The sequence below is a fragment of the Lotus japonicus genome, chromosome 1 (assembly GCF_012489685.1).
Source record: "Lotus japonicus ecotype B-129 chromosome 1, LjGifu_v1.2".
In the NCBI taxonomy this organism is placed as follows: Eukaryota; Viridiplantae; Streptophyta; class Magnoliopsida; order Fabales; family Fabaceae; genus Lotus; species Lotus japonicus.
The window spans coordinates 131,903,171-131,922,515 of NC_080041.1; the positions used below are offsets into that span (position 1 = coordinate 131,903,171).

At 35.8% G+C, this 19,345-nt stretch overlaps 2 protein-coding genes and 1 long non-coding RNA gene across 13 annotated transcripts; 1 reads left to right on the plus strand and 2 right to left on the minus strand.

Moving 5' to 3' along the window:
• Nucleotides 1-1,322: 1,322 nt before the first annotated feature.
• On the minus strand, nt 1,323-3,907 carry LOC130730898 (uncharacterized). 8 transcript variants are annotated; one of them, XR_009016518.1, is made up of 7 exons: nt 3,782-3,907; nt 3,561-3,705; nt 3,161-3,459; nt 2,839-2,944; nt 2,218-2,448; nt 1,909-2,053; nt 1,323-1,796 (listed from the first exon to the last, which is right to left on the minus strand). It is a non-coding gene; the product is annotated as an uncharacterized LOC130730898 (long non-coding RNA). The 8 variants fall into 8 exon arrangements; XR_009016523.1 differs by having other exon boundaries at nt 2,218-2,413; nt 2,839-2,912; nt 3,561-3,891; XR_009016522.1 differs by having other exon boundaries at nt 2,218-2,413; nt 3,561-3,891.
• Nucleotides 3,908-5,658: 1,751 nt separating this feature from the next.
• LOC130730897 (CASP-like protein 1E2) lies at nt 5,659-11,135 on the plus strand. 2 transcript variants are annotated; one of them, XM_057583036.1, is made up of 5 exons: nt 5,659-5,817; nt 6,378-6,514; nt 7,377-7,834; nt 9,611-9,943; nt 10,915-11,135. In XM_057583036.1, the coding sequence occupies exons 2-5, from the start codon at nt 6,418-6,420 to the stop codon at nt 10,939-10,941; spliced, it is 915 nt and encodes a 304-aa protein (XP_057439019.1). In that variant the 5' UTR covers nt 5,659-5,817; nt 6,378-6,417; the 3' UTR covers nt 10,942-11,135. The 2 variants fall into 2 exon arrangements, with proteins under 2 accessions (XP_057439019.1, XP_057439020.1); XM_057583037.1 differs by lacking the exons at nt 5,659-5,817; nt 6,378-6,514; nt 7,377-7,834 and adding an exon at nt 8,255-8,874 and having other exon boundaries at nt 10,915-11,114.
• A 2,030-nt stretch (nt 11,136-13,165) lies between these two features.
• LOC130730899 (zinc finger protein CONSTANS-LIKE 13) lies at nt 13,166-17,300 on the minus strand. 3 transcript variants are annotated; one of them, XR_009016525.1, is made up of 5 exons: nt 16,522-17,300; nt 16,062-16,223; nt 15,302-15,564; nt 14,345-14,645; nt 13,166-13,443 (listed from the first exon to the last, which is right to left on the minus strand). XR_009016525.1 is itself a non-coding variant. In XM_057583038.1 (5 exons), the coding sequence occupies exons 1-4, from the start codon at nt 17,095-17,097 to the stop codon at nt 14,555-14,557; spliced, it is 1,092 nt and encodes a 363-aa protein (XP_057439021.1). In that variant the 5' UTR covers nt 17,098-17,300; the 3' UTR covers nt 13,166-13,443; nt 14,548-14,554. The 3 variants fall into 3 exon arrangements, 2 of the variants coding, with proteins under 2 accessions (XP_057439021.1, XP_057439022.1); XM_057583038.1 differs by having other exon boundaries at nt 14,548-14,645; XM_057583039.1 differs by lacking the exon at nt 13,166-13,443 and having other exon boundaries at nt 14,000-14,474; nt 14,548-14,645.
• Between the last annotated feature and the right edge of the window lie 2,045 nt (nt 17,301-19,345).

Below are 19,345 nucleotides of genomic sequence, written 5' to 3' on the forward strand. Positions count from 1 at the left end.
ATATGATCATAATTGCATGAGTTTAGGACACCAATAAAATAAGAGAAAGGATGATGACATACCTCCAAAATCCATTGCAACTTAATTGACTTGATGTTGGAAATCCTTGTTATACTTGAAAGTCTTAGTTTGGAAGATACTAGGATAGTGGCCCGTTTCCGTGCGATGCACGGACGAGCAATTCTACGATTTGATATAATTAATTATGCAATTATTAAGATGAACAAATTAATTTACATACCAATAATTTGCAATCTTTTATGGAATATGATTTTCATATTTTATTGGTTCATTAGGATGATGTTAAAATCAACAAAATTTATTGTCAACTTTGACAATATATAGGTGACAATAAAGTGCTTATTAACTTTAATAGGTATAATTTTTTCTTAAAAAAACTATAATAGATATAAGACATGTATTTTGCACTTTTTCACTTTTTAATATAATTATACTACAATAACAATGTTAGAATATTTATTAGAAATGCACAAATGATAAAATGATAAGTCAAAGAGATATGGTCTCTATTTTTCTAAGATGTAACAAAAAGTAAGTATGATTAGATCTCCTGTTATCCAACAACACCTATAAACTTGAAAAAAACCTAATTGATTTATTATATTAAAATATTACCTATACATAAAATAATTAATAACTGTGCATCTTTCTTCATGTCAATTATTTTTTTGTTACAGTAGGAAATCTTCATGTCAATTTTGAATAAACTTTGCATATTTATAATTCTAAGAATTAGTACAAATATATTTAATTTTTTAGCAAAAATATTTAATTTTATAAAATTTTAAAAGCCTAGCTAGCAAAGAAAGTAGACAACCTTCTTAGAAAAGATGACAATAGACAAATCAATATAAACAATAGACAACGACTGATTTGTGGTCCCATAAAAAGGAAACAACTTCTTAAGTCTTACAAAAGCATATAGTAACACAAAAATATGAATTTTTGGAAAATAAAAAAGTACACACATTAGTTTTTCTCATACCAAGCAAATTCTACTGATGGATTTGAAAAGAGAAACATTTTCATTTCAAAGAGATCAAAAAAGAGAGAGCCATTAACATTAGATTGAATTCAAAAAATTCAAACGAAAACTCTAAGCACTTCATGTGAACAAAGAAAGCGGAAATTTTTAATGAGAAAGTTAACCAAAGTGGGTAGCGAAGAGACTGAATGAGAAGGGGTTTTCAGCGGGAAGACTTTATCCCAGTCATCCAGTGTGACACATATATAGGGGCTACCCTTTTTAGAAAGTAAATGATAAAGTCTTGTTAATAAAAAAAATGTATGAAAGAGGAGGATTACAAAATCCATGGAATGCAGAAATATATAGAAAAGGAATCAAGTATTCATATAGAATGTAACCTAACCACTTCTAAAATTATATTTGTGAAGCTCCAATCACCTTAAGGTACATGTGATTGGTGAATAACATTATCTAACCAGAAACAAAGAGACGTAAATGATAAGTACATAAAACCGGTAGCAACTGCTCCAAGGGGCACCTTTATTCAAATATCCCAATTCTCCCTCTGATGCAGCACTCACACCAATTTTTCTCAGCAAAATGGTGACACGCTCACAAACCCACAAAAAAGAGTTGGCCTTTTCATTTTGTCTACTTCCTTCCTCCAATGAAGTCCTTAAGTTCAAGTTAACAGTTGTGAACTTGCCATCTTTTGTGCTTGTTATTTCCACGCAATAATTGGAATCACTTTCTGTAAATACTGCAAAATCATTCATAGGATCATATCCAAGTATTTTTACAAAAAACCCTGCCATAAAACCACATGGAAGTTGAACTTATGATACTATCTTAAGCTAAAATCCATTTCGTTCCTCCAACCTCAAAAACTAATAAAAATGAATAGCCAATAAAAAATTTACCTGTTAGGCCACTGCTTTCATCTAACATAGTGTAAAAAAATGAACTTGCATCTTGAGCCCATGCCAAGCTAACACCGCTGAAATTATACTTTGGGATCTATTAATCTACTTTAGAAGTCTTTCAGACAAAGCATAAACAGGTCACCTCCTGAAATTTCAACCGTGTAAATTTAAATGTCCCTCTTTCTCAGACTAAGCATATGCAGTGAACTGTACCCAAAAAACAACTCATCGAGTCAAGATATCTCTAAAATCATAAAAGGAAACAAACTAAATAATAAATATATAAAAGAAGGAAAATAAATTCACAACAGGGATTAAAGTAAGGGTTTGGACATTGGAGCATTCATCTTGAGAAGATGGCATAATTGGTTTCTTTTAGCCAGTTAACGGACCTGAAGGCAGCAAAACTACAGGAAGAGGGGTATAGTGTATCAATGTATCAACAGTAGAGAAAATTGATCTCCCTTCCTTTGTAGTGTAGTTAATAGATGTCTCCATGTCTCTGGCCAATAAGGATTCAACCTTAGCTCTGAAAAACTACATGATAAATAAAAAGATAGACAACAATTTACAACCATATTTGAAATCTCTTGCATCAAGCGATTAATTTGAATGAAAATCTTTGAAACAAAGAGGACCCAAAAATCTTATCTAAGAAGATGATTATTTCAAAAGGATTATGGGAAATGAAAGAAAGTAGAAAATAAACAAAAGTCTCGATTTACTTCATTTTATGTAGAACTTAAACTTAAGACTGCAAAACATAAAATGTACTCATTGCATTAGCTTTTAAGTAGCAAATCTAATGATGGAGGGAAAAACGAAAACGTTATTCATTATTAAACTTCGCAAAGCTGGCTTAAAAAACATGCTAGACTTCCAATTCAAAGTACAAGATGCTAGACATACAATACTTTCATTACAGACCTTCTAGCTTATCAGGTGTCTCCTCATCAATCTCGCATCCAAGTCTAAAGTACATCTCATAGTCACGGGAAATACTGAAAAAATATTCTCCTTAGTTTCCTCTTCACTGAAAACCAAGAAAAATGTAACTTGGACAAAACTAACAGCAAAACTGGTTTCCTGCTTAAAAAAGTAACCCAAAAAAACACAATCAAGTTGTTTGAAAGCAATTAGCTAGATGAGATTGACTTTCGGGGAGCTTGATTATAAAAGGTTTGAGACTTTGAGGGGAAGACGAAACTAATTCAGTTCACTCATAATAATTGTTTCTAAAATAACAAACCTTAGAATGTCTTGGTTCCTGGTAATTTTGTTTCAGTCTCACTCGTGGTAGTCTTCTAGAAGCTAGCCTTGACAGCAACGACCTTCTTCCTTCAGTTGTGGTGGTTGGAACTGTGTACTGTGGCACATGTTTTCAACAGGATTTCTCCATGGGAAGCCACTTCACTTATCCATTTCTTGCAGTGGTTCCACTTCATATCCTTAAGTTATTGTCAGAATTCTGAGGCTTATATGGTTTATGCCCAATATTTGTGTAAAGGTGCATCTATAGCTGTAGAATGCAAAGAGGGAAATTCCAAACTGAAATTCAAGAAAGAAGTGAAAACAGATAAGCATGGGGATTTCAAAGTGCACTTGGTTTTTCAAGTGAGCAAGCATGTGAGGAGAATCAAAGGATGTACTTTAAAATTCTTAAGCAGCAGTGAGGCTCATTGTGTTGTGTCCTCAACTGCTACTTCTTTTTCACTAAGCCTTAAGTCGAGAAGGCAGAGATGACACATTCCCAGATAGAATTTTCTCAATCAAGCCTATGAAGAAACCAAACCTCTGTAACAAAAAACAAAGTACCTCAAGTTCTTTTTTACAAATCACAACTTTAAACACAAAACATTGATCATGTTACCATTTTAAAATCCGCTTTTCTTCCTACGGTGCTTCTTGCAACCTTTTGCTCAAACTGAGCCTCCACTCCCTCGCGGCCAGTGAAGGAACTGCTCACCTCTACAGTCCAACACTGATGAACCTGCAATAGACAAAGCACCCACCATCTTATCTCACTAAGCCAACCTCAACAACAACTCCTCTCTAAAACACACCTCAGTGGGAAGTGTTCTCAAAGAGAAAATGAAACACAGTTAGTAAATTAATGCTAGAACTGTTGTGCAATATAAAGGTAATTTCATGCACATAGGTTTGGATCTAGTTGGATTTAATTTAGAATTGAAGCAACCAAATATTCCAGCAATGATGCAAATGATAGAAAGTAAATTAGAAATTGACCGCGCACAAAACAGTGGGAATGCCACCAAAAGTTTGGAACCTAATTTAACAAATAGCCAAATCAAGATTTAACATAAATATCATTATGATATGTTTAACATAAATGAAAATGTTTAACATCTAACTTATGAATTAAATAAACGTTGGTCAAAAGATGGACACTTTCATGCTTTAATAAGAGAAAATCATGTAATGCACATGTGAGACAAGTGAAGAGAGATCAAACAAAATGAGTGACACGTGCAAATATATCAAACAAAATGTGAACCTCTCAAGTGCAATAGATTATGGCATAGATTATGCAAGAATTGGATAATTTCAAGTTCTTTCTTCTAAAAAATAATTCTCTTATAACTCTTTTAGTATGTTATTATCTTTAAACTTTACAATTAGTATCAAGTACTCTTAGATTTATTGTCCCTCGGGCCAACCCGGTCCCGTCCTACATAGACCCGTCCTAAATTGGACCCGCATATTGTCGGGTTGCTTCGGGTCTAGGGACAGGTTAGGGTCTAAGAATTGGCCCGGTCAATATTTAGGGCCGGGTTAGGGTTAACCAAAACCCGTCCCAACCCGTCCCTTGTACACCCCTAGTCGAAACTAGCAAAGGAATGTTTTTTTTTTTTTTTGATAAGGACTAGCAAAGGGATGTATCAAGTGTTTGAGTGTTTGGCAAAATATAGTGATCCACAAATCAATGTGGAAAATAGCAAAGTGATGTGTATCAGATTCATTCAATATGAAAGAGAGTCAATTCCTTCTATCTCCTGCTTTCATTTCAGTTTATGTTTATGTGAAGTGTGAACAGTCCCTTGGTCAAGGCTGCATAGTGAAATCTAGAAGTTAATTAAGGCTTTGCAACGAATAGAGGCGTTGTTAACGAAGAGTAATGACTAATTAGCTTCCTAACAATAAATTAAGAACTTAATAATGCCAGCAACCGAAATTTCCAATAAATTAAAATCATTTTAATTGGAGCCTATGTGAAGGAATTTCAACCAAAATGGAAACAGAGACATTTCCAATTGCAATTCTGACCGTTGCACCATACCAATACTACACGCTCCATTACTTTTCAAATCCATAATACAACACACATGTTCACATGCTCACACGATATACTATGGTTTATTTATTTTGATCAATAATTAGCATTTCATAATCTTAAGTATGATAAATTGATAGAGTAGTTTATATGATGATGTAAGCTTCATTAAGTGTACATTTAGATTTCCGTTGAACTCAATGTTAATTTATGTTGAAGCCAACATATTAAAATCTTACTTCTCGAATAAGTGAAATTATATTTGGATTAGCTCTTCTCTAACCCAAAAAACCAAGGACTTAAAAAAGTCATTACTCAGTAATTGGGTCAACGTGTAGGGTTGGGCCTGCATCAAATACACGTGGCAGAATATGATAGGTAGCTACTTCAGAATAGAGTCAAAGAAATTCAAAATCAGAAGAAACAATATTTATGGTGCCACTCTCCCTCTTTGTTCTTGGAGTGGAGTGGACACTCTTCACACTCACACTACTCCACCATAGTTGCAGCAGTTTCTGTTCAGAGCACAAAACGCGCACAAGACAGTGCCGTTGAGCTGATTACACTTAGAAGTCGAAGCCTTTACCTACCCACCATCATAAAACTTCATTCAGGTACATTTCTCTCTTCCTTCTTCGTTTTTACTTTGATTTGCCAAATGGGTATTTCAAAGTCCGAATCTTTTGTCCTCTTAACAATGAAATCAAGAAGAATTGCCTTGTGGGTTGCCCTGTATTTTGAACTATTTTGTGTCTTTTTTGTTGTTGTTGTTGCTTTCTTCATACTTTCATTTTTTTACTAGTTTTGGATTTTCGGGATTTGAAAGTTTTCCCACGCGTAGCATTGGTAGTAGCACTGTTGAAAATTGAAATAACGGGAATGGCCTTGTTCGGTGTATCTGTGTGCTGTGTTGACTGTTGAGAATAGCGAAGAGGCAGAGTCAGAGTCAGTCTCTGAGTCACTGAGTCGGTGCATTTGTTTCTTCACGCAAATTCTGATATCTTTGGTGTTTTTCGTTCTTATCATGTCTCTACGTGTGTTTTGAAACAATGTGATTGAGACTTTGCTACTGCTAGGCTAGCTGATAATTATGTTTATGCAACTTTTGGTTTAGGAATTCAAAGGTTATCTTTTGTGGTTTTAATATTATATGTTTTGTTCTTTTGATAAATAGGAGGAAGTTGGAGATAGACAAGTAAATATTGAAGGAGAAGATGCCTGAAATAACGAAGAATCAACCCTCACATTGGTGGTTTCTTGATAGCCACAGTAGTACTAAACGATCTCCATGGCTTCAATCCACTCTATCTGGTATTATGCATGTCCTTCTTCTCTCTTCTTCATTATCAATTTGCACTTTGCAGCAATAATTTCTTTTGCTATTGCACTGCAGCACCTTTTATATTCTTTGGTTGATTTGATTCTATAGGCTAATATGCATTTTTGATTGTGTGAAAAATGTTATTTGAGTTTGCCCTTTAATATAGACCTATAGATTATCTTCATGAATTGCTGAAGTTTTGTCCCCCGGAAATATTACTGTTTTGAGCTAAAGAAAGAGGAACAAATGAACAATAGTGTATAAACACAAAAGAGGTTTTGAGCTACCGTTATGATTTATCTGAGTGTTACTTTCCAAGTTCTTTTCCTTTTTCCACCTTTGGATTTAGCCGTTGGAGTGACCTTTGTTTGGTTTCTTTTTTACATGTATCTGTTATGTATACCTTTTTGTGCCACATAATGATTTTATTATTAAAGGGGGAAAAGAGACTAGAGCATCTACTTGAGCACTAAGTTTATACACTCGCCTTCTACAATTTACCTATATTACAAACTATTAGCAAGTAGCAACATGATCACATACCAAAAGGAATAAGTATCACTGGCTTAAGGTTAAGGTATGGTTGAAAGAAGCATATGTTATAAAGGGAAAAGCTATAAACATCTTTGGTACAAACTATAGACTGGTGTGGAGGTTAAAGGTATAAAAAGGTTATGTGGGAATAGGATTTCGCTGAAGAGATTAATAGCCTGTTTGGATCAGTGGTGACAGACAATACGGTGACTTAAAGTTACACATTAGCTTTTTCTCATAATTGATTGTGTGTCTTCCAAATGTAGAACCAAACACGTTGTAAACTTATGTGTGACTCTATTGGTATGTTTAATGCAGAGCTAAATGAGAAGACGAAGGCAATTTTAAAGTTAATTGAAGAAGATGCAGATTCCTTTGCCCAACGTGCAGAGATGTACTACAAGAAGCGACCGGAACTCGTGAGCATGGTTGAAGATTTCTACCGGACACACCGTTCACTAGCTGAGCGGTATGATCAAGTGAAACCTGACACTGGAATTAGCCATCTCACGACTGGAGGATCACCCTTTGCTTCAGCCAAATATCAAATAGAGAAGCTAATGAGTTTTGCAGATAATGGTTATGATACCTATTCTGAGGATTGTGCTATAGATGAGTATGAGGAATCTGATGTTTATGATCCTGATCAGGAGCAAGAGGAGAGGGCCAAATTTCACAACTTCACAAAAGAAGAGCAAGTTTCATTTGTGGCTTCTGCCAATGAGGAAGTGATGAAGCTGAGGGATGAAATTAAGAGACTCAATGAAGAGACCAAGGTTATCATTAAACTTTATTTATGTTAGTCACATATTTTTGAATAATATTGACTAGAATATGACGTTTTGTTTATGTTAGTCACATATTTTTGAAATTGTTGATGCTATTTACAATTTAAATAGATAATCCTCTTCTCCATCCTATCTACCAGGACGAAGATCTTCTATCATTAAATGATGTTTCAATTTTGTATTCGTCTAATAAAACGTTGTCAAAAGATATGAGTGAGCTAGTTATTTACTCAAAGAAGTTTGGTTTAATGGAAGGATGCTAATTGCTAGGTGAGGCTTAAGAGTGTGTATAAGGATACTCCACAAGAAGGTTTCTGACTCGATTCTTTGCAAAAAGTATCTCATTGGGGAGGAGATTTACCCATATTGCTCTAAACCTCGGGGTTGTGAAGTTCCCTCTTCATAGTTATTATTCATAAAAAAAGTTACAAATTTCTTTGATGGTTAAAATTTTCAAAAGTATGATGTGTGCATAAGATTCTTAAGAAAATCCAATCGGCATACAACTCAACGGTGGTTTTTGGTATTCAAACTACCGCAAAATGATATGTTGAATGGACCATCACAAGAAATCGTATGTGCACCTAAAAAATTTATTTGTAAGAGAGAAAATGAGACACAAACTTAATGGTCCAATGCTTAGCTACCTACCTTATATCTATCCATCTTGAATAATAAATACACATAACGTTCCTTTACATTACACTAGATCCGCACTCTTCCACTAATTCAGTTTAACCTTCCTTTTCCTCTGTTCCATTTCAAAGAACAACACCAAACTCAGTGATCTTGATAAAAAATATGGGAACCCAGTCTAAGCCTGATGTGGACGGTGTCCACAGTGATGTGAAGGTGGTGGAGAAGCCAACAAGGACAAGGCCTTACGATGTGTTGCTTCGATTTCTTGCACTGTCACTCACTCTGGTGGCTACTATCATTGTGGCGGTTAACAAGGAGACAAAGACCATCTCCTATGCTGGAATGCAGTTCAAAGCCACTGCTAAGTGGGAATACATGTCTGCTATTGTGTGAGCCTCATTCTCATCTCAGTACTCTTTCACCAATTTCAAATGCACTCTGTCAAGCAACTCATAAGCATTAGCTTTTAAGATAGTTGTTTCATGATTTGGAATCAAAATATTATGACTAAATGGTCTAGATTTTAATACTTATTGAGTCATAAAAGAGTTGAATTTCAACCTAGACCTGTTGAAGCTTTCTAGTTTGGTAGTTCATGAAACTTAATACTAGTTCACATGAGATTACATATGTTTCAAATTTAGTGACTAGGTGTGTGCTTGTTTATTCATTTGATTAAATGTGAATGTGTTTTTTCTCAATCCAACAAGTTTGCTATATTGGAAAGTTAAATATGTCTGTTAAATATGATTTCAACTAGAAAACAAACACACTCTAGCTAACATGGCATTGTATATGAAAAAATAGCATTTTTTTATTTGTGATTACTAATGCAATCTTCAATAAATTAGAGTTTGTTTCGATGTCAATTGAAGTATAAAAATCGAAAAGTAACACATTCAAGACACTTTTTGTTGCTATTTCAACAAAAAGTTGTTTCAACTTTCAACATAAATTCTCTCAATGTGTTGCATTCCAGTTTTCATATTTTCTAACGGGTATCCAAGCCGCGGATTGTTAATTAGGTGCCACATTGTTATTTTTCCATTAAAGCTTTAGCAATCAATATCACCATTTTATCTAAAATAGATTGTGCACCTCAAAGTAAATTTGTTTGTGTATCAGGTTTTTCTTGGTGTCAAACGCTATTGGATGCTCCTATGCAGCTGCTTCTCTAGCCATCTCAATGGTTTCAAGAACCAGTGGAAACAAAACGGCACCGTTCCTGCTAACAGTGCTGGACCTTGTGATCATGGCGCTTCTGTTCTCAGCCAATGGCGCAGCCGCTGCAGTGGGAGTTATTGGACAGAAGGGGAACTCGCACGTACAGTGGATGAAAGTGTGCAACGTATTCAACGCTTACTGCAACCATGCCACCGCTGCTCTGGTCCTTTCTCTGATTGGATCCTCTGCTTTTCTCTTGGGGGTGGTGCACTCTGTTTTCAAACTCCATTACAGGTCAAACAAATAGATTAATTAGTACTATAGTTAAGGGTGTGCAATGCATTGGTGTGAATCTTTGTTTAGGAAGAATACCAAGGTCTTTAACCTTGGTGTAAGTTTGTATACATAATTTATTAGGCTTAATTACAACTTTGGTCCCCGACGTTTATCAATTCCACGATTTTGGTCCCCCACCTAATTTAATTACATGGATGGTCCCCGACGTTGTAGGCTGCGTGCAACGTTAGTCCTACCGTTTATTTCTTAATGGATGAGGCTTACGTGGACGTCTAGTTGGAGAGAAAAAGGAGATCTGAGGAGAGAGGGGAGCACGTGAGTATCACGTGAACTCACGTGAACCTTATATGAACCCATTATACCCAAATCTGAAACCCTAGGGATCTAAATCGCGTTACCTTCTTCGTTCCAGGGAGGTCAGAGGTTTGGGTAAAATGGGTTCAGATAAGGGTCACGTGATACTCACGTGCTTCCCTCTCTCCTCATACCTCCTTTCTCTCTCCAACTGGACGTCCACGTAAGCCTCATCCATTAAGAAATAAACGGTAGGACTAACGTTGCACACGGCCTACAACGTCGGGGACCATCCATGTAATTAAATTAGGTGGGGGACCAAAATTGTGGCATTGATAAACGTTTGGGACCAAAATTGCAATTAAGCCAATTTATTACTTAAGCTATTTGTGTTCGCTTCAGTTGGGGTACTATGCATTCATGTAATTTGATCCGTTCGATCGAGATTGGTTGCTGTCAACCAATTTTGACCGAACAACTTAGATTGCGTGATTATGTGAATGCAGTAGGAATTCCATGATTGTAGGGAATCCATCTCTGTAAGTAAGTAATGATTAAATTTAAGTGTTTTATTGTAGTAAAAACATGATCTTCTGATACCCAGATGGTAGGTTTGTATATTTAAGAGCAGTTATACTAAATATAGCTACTTTGTTTCTGAATGTGTGATGTAGGTGAAGTTATGTTACTTCCAAAAGTAGGTCAATGTTAGTAACTCCGTAGCTACCAAAGATCAATGTATGGTTGGGTTCTTCACCCTCCTTCTTGAAAGGAGATTAATGTTTCATAGTAGTACTGGTGGTAATTATGATCATAAAGGAATGAAATATATATATAGAAATGAGTATAGATACGGTTGGGTTGTACTCCACTACTCCCTCTATTTCAAAATAATTGTTCCCTAGAGAATTTTTTTTTTTACATTGGAAAGATAAATTGTACCCGTTTGGAATCGATTCCTGAACTTCCCCCTACCCAACCCATATGTCTTTCAAAATAATGAATAATTGTCCACTTAAAATTTCAAGAAAGCATTAATTGATGTTTCTCCAAATAATATCCTTATAAAAAGAATAAACGAGGAGAGATAAAAATACACTCTAAATGGTAAGGTAGGAAAATAAATGATATATTTCTAAAAGTTAACAAAATTAATTGCACTTCTTAATATGTGTGTTTACAAAATATACACAGTTAATATGAATGTTGCATATGAGAATTTGAAAATGAACTCATGGATTTTGTGTTTATAGATCCATCCAATCCCATTGATCTCTTTACTATATACATTTACTATTGGACAAGAGGAATTGAATGAAGTAAATTCAAACTATTTATTTTTTTTACATCGGAAAGATAAATTGCACCAACCAGAAATTGATCCTTGAACCTCCCTCTACCCAACTCATATGTCCCTTAACTCCTACCACTTGAGTTATCATACAGAGACATACAAAGCATTTACTAATAATTGATTTTTTTTCTTTTCTAAAAGCAAACTTAAAGGTAGCTACTTACCAGTGGCTATTACGGTGCAAGTGCACTTTAGGTCTTGCACCATGCAAGAGCCAATTTTACCTGTTATAATAGGTGATAGTTACCTGCTGGAAAAAAAATAAAAAAACTATGTTACAATAATACCCTAACCCTCATATGCTCTATCTCTCTCCTCTTTCTGGATCACCAAAATCTTCCCCTGGAACCCCAGATACAGAACCGCGGCGAGCACCGCAGCGCAGCCACCGCCATCGACGAGTTCACCGCGTGAGGTTCAGCTCCACTCTTCAGATCTTGGATTTCGTCCCCAACCACCACGGAGCCACCGCCGCGCGATGATGGGTTTGTGTTTCTCGTTCTCCCCGAAGCTGTGAAGATTAACAAGTTTCTGTGAATCTCCTGGAATGATTCACGTTCGGCGTCGATCTCATGTGCCTCGGCGAGTTGGCGGCGATGGTGGAGTAAAAGAGGAAAGGGAAAATTGCTGGTGGTGGATCTGGAAGGGAAAAAGGGGAAACCTGTTTGTGTTGTGTATTGATCTAAACTTGTGATGTATTTGTTGAGGTTTATTTGCAATCAATTACTGCTTGTTGTAATTTGGATTGGCCTAAATACAAGTTTCTTTTTTTGAAATTCTAAATACAAGTTACTTGTTCAAGTTTTGGATGAGTCTGATGACAACATGGCGACGTTCTTGTTCAAGCAAGATGGTCCTTTGTGAACATGGATGAAAACCTATTGCAAAACATTAACCTTACATTTCATTTTGAAGTTGGAGCAACAAGTGAATGGGGGCGTTCTTGTTTCAAATCAGTAAATTGTGGTACCCAAATCTTTTTCGTTGTTGTTCATGCTAAGATGAAGAGAATGGTTGTGCGGTGGTTTTCTGGACCACTGTGCTGGATCTCAGTGTCGCCGCCGCCGCAGTGATTGGCCAAAGATGGCTGCTGCGGCGAGTTTGCCAGTGAAGGAGGTTGTATCTTTCTTCAAGTAACGAGGGAGAAAGGTAGGGGTGCAAGTGTCATTTACATATTATATTTTAAATATATCTAAATTTTCAGTTTATAGAAAGAGCCGGTTTCCAATTTTCCCTCTAGACAGATGCTTTGATCTCATTGGTCCTCACCTCTATGACACCGGTGCAAGACCCATCCTCTATTGCACCTTATACTCCACCCTACTTACCTTGTCAAACTATCAATTCAGCTTTCATGAGGTTGAAAAAACTGTTGGAGAAGATCTAACCTTGTGTTTGGACTCTGTACTTTGAATGGTTGGAGAAAGAGGTCATTAATTGGTTACCTCCACCAGTCCTCCAAACCTAGTTGACTTTATCAAATTTAGTTCGGTCAGCACTGAAGCTCCTACAAAATGGTGCATTTAGAAGATGTTCGGTATAGGGTAGTATAAAGAGATAGAGGAATAGAATGGATCAGAAAATGAGAATTGTTCATTGATAGTACTACTGTTCTTTATAGTACATAAGTGCAACTGTGCAAGTGCCACATGGAGTGGCCAAACTAATTTAACTGTAAAAAATAAATAGAATTTCCATTATACACCAACTAACTTCAAGTGCTCTTGTATTAAAAAAAAAACTTCCAAGCTGCAGCTTCTAACATAACAGGAGAATGCAGTAGCTTGCAAAATGCTTCCTTGTATGTTCCATGTCCACCCGCCGTATGTACATGATGCTTATGATATCTCTGGCACATGAAATTAATGCTTTAAGTAGGCAAGATAAGGAGAAATTAGGACAAATAAAAAAATCCAAATGTTAATGCACTTCAATCAATCAACATAGTATGTCCATTCAACATACATAAAGAACAGAACTGATTAAATTGCTTTTCTATATAAGAATATAATGTTGTTCATCTATACATACTCCAGTATTTACCAGACTACTTAGTGTGATAAATTGGACAGTTTAGTCTACTGATTATGCACATGTCATCACATGTTGATTTGTTATTGAACTACTTGAGGGTGTTTTATTACACATTGCCCCACAAATGTGAGCTTTCCAATGCACTGAATGGGAAGGAAGACATTAGGTGCGGTGGGGTAAACCTTGGTTTGAGAGTGTTTCAATAGAAAAAACGAACATGCACATGGAAGCACATATTTCAGGTAAATTTAAAGGAGATAGAAAACATGCAGGCTCATTTGAGTTCAGATCCAATAGAGACTGATTCATCACTCCCTAACAGGACCAACAGTAACTCCAGAGGCGTGGGAATGGATATGTACAAGGCAACATACAACTTCATTGTCACTAGATATACCCCTGATCAAACAACAAAAGATACAACAATTGCAGACAGTTCATTAATTTGTTTACAAATCTTAAGCTAACACTTCAAAAGCTGAGCTTTTATATTCTCAGTAAATTCAAACATACAGTTGCTTCCCATTGTTCCCATAGAATGTTCAACACTAACGTTTGAACGACTAAAGGAGACCAGAGGCTATCTCAAGTTATGAGTATCATTTGAGAATCAAAAGGATAAAATATGTAAGTACACCAGATACCACGTCCCCTCCAAACACAATCTAAGGCCAAAGATCCCTGTAAATTTGATTTTTATTTAAAGAAAACTGCACCTTTTAATCCTCCTCAGATGCAATTTTGGAGCTAAGGAAAATAAATCATTGTCAAAGTCATCGCAAGAATACGTGTCTGCATTATCCAAGCTCGGAATCCAACAATACATCACTCGCAAAATATAGTTAACTATAAAAAGGAACGTGTTACAAAACTTGTGCTATGAACCAATAATAATGGTTATGATGTCATAGCAACCTACCATGATTTCAGTGTTCCATTTTGGCAAATCGGCCCCTAATTCTTATCCTGCTTTCTGCCCGAGCTTTTCGTGATTCATACCTTATGTGCTTCTCATATCTGTTGTTTTCCATATAAAGTATGTCAGTTTAATAAATCTTGGAAAGTTAAAAATTTATATACACAAATCATCAAGATCCTACACACACACACACACATATATGCAGGTCATTTGAATCAACAAGAGTTTAAAAATTGTGAGGAGATGATAAACTACAGAATCACAGTTCACACAGTGAATGGTGGCAAGAAATTTAAGAATAACAACAGTAATTTTCCAGAGAAGCCTGAACTGAACTCTTTAAGTCAATAAATTTTAGAAAACTAAGTTACATAGTACGAATTTATTCTGGACATCTCTCAAAGAACTTACATCATAAAGGAAAATCCCTAGAATATATCCAACCAAACTATGTTGGGCCAATATTTATAAAACTTCATGTCTATGAGGTGTTGAAGTTTGTCCAGTTTAAAAATGGAAAAGAAAACTTTATAAATCTAAAACAATAGAGTTAGATGCCAGAGAATTGGGATATAGTGTAGTGAGAATTTAACATATCAAAAATTACGCGGCTCGGTCTCAGATGAGCATATTTAAACATTAGAATGGTTACCTCTCTCTCTTTATCTCTCTTTCACACACACACACAAAAACAAACACCACACACACAAAAACAAAACAAAAAAACAAGCAAAGGATGCCATAATAGCAGTACCTTCTTGTTTTCTTCTTCTGCTTGTACCGTAATAATGCAGAATCCCTTTCTTGACTCGCTAACTCATATGGCACAGGTCTAGGAGTGGTTGGTAAGGTTTCAGACTTGATAGAATTTGAAGGTTGACCTTCATTATTGCCATAGGCATGAGCCTCCCCACCAGCAGAAGTAGAATGTTTAACTGAAACTTCTTCGTTAGAAGTTCTCAAAGACGATTCAAGAGGAACAACTTGATACATAGTCTCATTGCTTTCTCTATGCCACTGATATAACCATCAATAAGGCAGCATAGTGAGGGCGGACTCATAATTCAACTAAAAATAAGTTGTATAAAAATTGCACCACGAAGGTCATTTTACCAGTGCCCGAGCAAGTTAGTTAAGATACCAGTAGATATATACAAATGTTATGTAAACAGTTTCTTGCCAAACAATATGAATTGGGTTCAACTATCTCCTCATTAACAAATTAAGATAGCCTCCACAAAAGTCACATGATATTCTTTAGGACAGATGAACAAATCAAAATGAGAATATAACACAAATCCTATCCACATATACAAGTAGTCATCAGTTATACAGACACAAGGGTAAACATTTAGATGGTTGAAAAAGATTCTAAAACCAAAATTCTGAGGAGAAACTTATGTGAGTAGCTTCAAGGTGCCAGTTTCCACTATTAATTTTGAGGAAAGATAAGCTGATCCAAACATGCTATTATAAAACCAAGAACCCGTTATCAGGTAAAGTAGAAGCTTTACCTCATGGGAAGAAAAGATATCAGCCTCCATTTCACCTTCAAAACCTGTGGACAGATTTTCTGTTGGCACATACTGCTCAAGATCCAAGGGCTCAGACTTTGTTAGTTGGCGAAGCTGGTTAAGAATCTCTTCTTTGTGTCGCCCGCATGCAGCCTTACGATTCTAATCAATCACAATACCCTAAACAAGTCAAAATTGTAGCAATAGACACAGATTTTCATGTGTTCTTTTACATCAAAAGAACCCAAATCCCTAGAAGACAACCAAAACAAAATTGAAACAAAAAAAACATAAATTCTTAGAGTCTTATCAGGATTACAATTTAGCCCAAAATCCCAGCATGGCTAATTTAAATTCAAGAGCTGAACCTATAAGAGAACCCCAATTCCTACAAAAGGGGAAATGAATTCCTATTGCATTTTCTGTTTTCTCAGCATCCAAACAAGGGAACAAAATATACCTTGGGTAGAGGAGGAACCTCCATAGCCTGAAAGTTATGAGAAGAACCAGAAGAAGAAATCAAATCATCAAGACTAAAAACAGAAGGAGTATCCCAAACGAACAAATCAGAAAGCCCTTCAATCTCACACCCCAGAAACCCATCCTCTGTTTTCCCAGCAACACCACTCGAATCAAAAAGCTCTTTCTTCCCCAAATCCTGAAACCCCATAATCGACAAGAGCTCAGTAACCGAAGGGCACCCCGTGAACCCTTCAAGGGGCCTCCGTTCGTGCACAGAAGAAAGCGAAGGGTTGTGTTTCTCCCAGTCACAATTCTGGCAGAAAACAGAGGAGTCTGTGGAACAGAGTATGGTGGCAGGGGAATCATCGCAGGCATCACAGAGGAGAGTGCGAGTGTGCTTTGAGAAAAGCTGGTTTGTGGAGTGAACTTCACGGTCACAAGAGAAACAGAGCTTCGCTGAATCAGCTCTGCAGTAGAGAACTGCTGTGGAGTGACCACAGTAGTCACAGGGTCGCACAAGCTGTGGTGCTTCTTCTTCATCTTTTGGTTGTGGGTTTCTCGGAGAACCACCCATTGAGAGAGAGAGAGAGAGAGAGAGAGAGTTCAGAGAAGTTGTTGAAATCTGAGAAGAGAAGAGAAGAGAAGAGATCTGAGAAGAAAAAGTTAGGTGGGTGGAACAGAGTGGTGAAGAGGAGAATGTGGCATGTGTGTGTTGTTGTTGTTGTTGTTGTTGTTGTTGTTGTTGGAGTAGATATTCATGAATGAATCCTTCCTTGGAGAGCAAGGACTGCTTGAAAAAGTGGTTCACTTTTATATTATCCTTTAAACAAAATGCATGGACTACATCATGGTTGAATTTATTTTTGTGATTAATGCCAAACCAAAAGATTGGGACTTTTCTTAAGGGGGGATGTTAGGAAAATTTCATACAGTGTGTCATCTTGCCTATTAGGATAAGCTTGTGACAAGTTGATTTTTGTGTAAATTTTTTTTTGTTAATTTAAGTGCTATAGTAGAGCTATATTTGTATAACATTATGTGATTATAGAAGAGATGTAATAGGGTGGGTATATTTTGTTACTACTTACTAATCACATTTGATGACAAATTATTTAAGGTGTGTTTGTGAGTTTTTAAGAGAGATAAGAGGAAGACTCTGAGTTGAAGGGAGGGGAGGGGAGGGCACGTGAGCGGAATGGAGGGTAAGTCATTCTCTTGTTTACGAGTTTTAGGGGAGGGAAGGAGAAGGCTTTGAGATGAAGGGGAGGGGAGGACACGCAAGGGGAATGCACGGTAAGTCATTTTCTTGTTTGCAAGTTCCAAATTTCTCTAAACCTTTTAATTTGGGAAAACTCTATAAAATAACTAAAAGAGTGTCTAATTTGAGGAGTTTTTGAGGGTTTTAAAATATTCTTCAACTATTTTCCCTCTTCTTAAATTATACTATGAAATAATGGGAGAGCTTCTCATAAACTTAACTCACAAACACACATTAAAGGGTATAAATTTTAGGATAATAGTATTGGAAACATCCTATGCTTTGAGATATTTTTTTCAAAGAAAATATTCAGTTATGAAGTTGAAATTTAAAGCCATGCAGTAACAAAAAAAAATTGAGCCGGTGGACTTCTCATGATTAGCACGTACAAACCTCTTATTATTTATTTATTCATGTAGTAGCTTGAGAAAACATTAATCATAATTGCTTCAGCAATATTCTCATGCACACCACCTACTGATTACTACTATTAAATATAAATGAAATATTTTATATATGTCAAAACTTAGACGGAAAATCAAAAAATTAAAAATAATAATTAAATTAAATAACTTGTTTTTTTAGGCAACCACCAAAAAGAGATTGACACTGTGTCTGTGTGTCAATATGGCAGAGAGAGAGGATTAGAATTTAGAGGACACACATTTCACTTTCTGGGCTTTTGATATTTACGCTTGTGGGCCAACCTGACTTTTCAGCCGAACTTGCTCGAAACATAAGCTGGGCCCTTCACACTCATCATCGATATTTAATTATTTATGACGAATTTTAGTAAGCAAATAATTATAATTATGAGGGATTGAGGGGATGCATTATATTTTTATTTTTACACCTTTTATTTATTATAATAAAAATTGGGGAAATATAAACTATATTTAAAAAATCTAAATAATTTTGACATTAAGAATTATCGAGCTCCTTTCATGGAATGGCATGACATTAACAGAAATTGAGTGGGATTATTACTTGTGGAAAAACGTGAGAAATTATTTGTGATGTCTCTTTTAACCTAAAAGGTTTGATAGCTTGTATTGTCCACTGCGGTCCCTCTGCAAATTCAAGTGAACAAGGCATACTTTTTTTTTGGGTAATTCAAGAACCCTTTTTCACGACATGTTTGGAAAAGCAGTAACTTATCACATATTCACATACACTAAATAATTGAAATCAATAAATATTATTAATGATTTGCTTATATCAAAATTATTTGTTATTTAAAATTTTGATATTTTAAAATCAAGGACCCTTTTTTGATATATACTTACCGTCTTCCGGAAAGAAACGATATAATAACACATTAACACCTCAGCGTGACAGCATCCAATTTAATAAGAGATGCTTCTATATTTTTCCCACTTTTTAAGTTGATGAGATTCACGTACCAACTTGTACAAAGAGACAAACCTAATAAAACCTAAGGGTCCCTTGTGAGGACACCATATGCTACTCATAAATTTCTTGTGACAATATTGACAATAATTTTTGTCCATCATCTCATTCATTTCGTACCTTATTCTCACATTTTGCTACACATGTATGTCAG

What these genes read in the sequence shown, in the direction of transcription:
- LOC130730897 (XM_057583036.1), top strand. Translation starts at nt 6,418, where the DNA reads ATGCCTGAAATAACGAAGAATCAACCCTCACATTGGTGGTTTCTTGAT. An exon ending in GCTTCAATCCACTCTATCTG is followed by an intron (nt 6,515 to 7,376) that starts GTATTATGCATG and finishes TGTTTAATGCAG; the next exon opens with AGCTAAATGAGAAGACGAAG. An exon ending in GTTTTCAAACTCCATTACAG is followed by an intron (nt 9,944 to 10,914) that starts GTCAAACAAATA and finishes TGTGTGATGTAG; the next exon opens with GTGAAGTTATGTTACTTCCA.
- LOC130730899 (XM_057583038.1), bottom strand. Translation starts at nt 17,097, where the DNA reads ATGGGTGGTTCTCCGAGAAACCCACAACCAAAAGATGAAGAAGAAGCA. An exon ending in AGGTTCCTCCTCTACCCAAG is followed by an intron (nt 16,224 to 16,521) that starts GTATATTTTGTT and finishes GTGATTGATTAG; the next exon opens with AATCGTAAGGCTGCATGCGG. An exon ending in CAGAAGAAGAAAACAAGAAG is followed by an intron (nt 14,646 to 15,301) that starts GTACTGCTATTA and finishes GGAAAACAACAG; the next exon opens with ATATGAGAAGCACATAAGGT.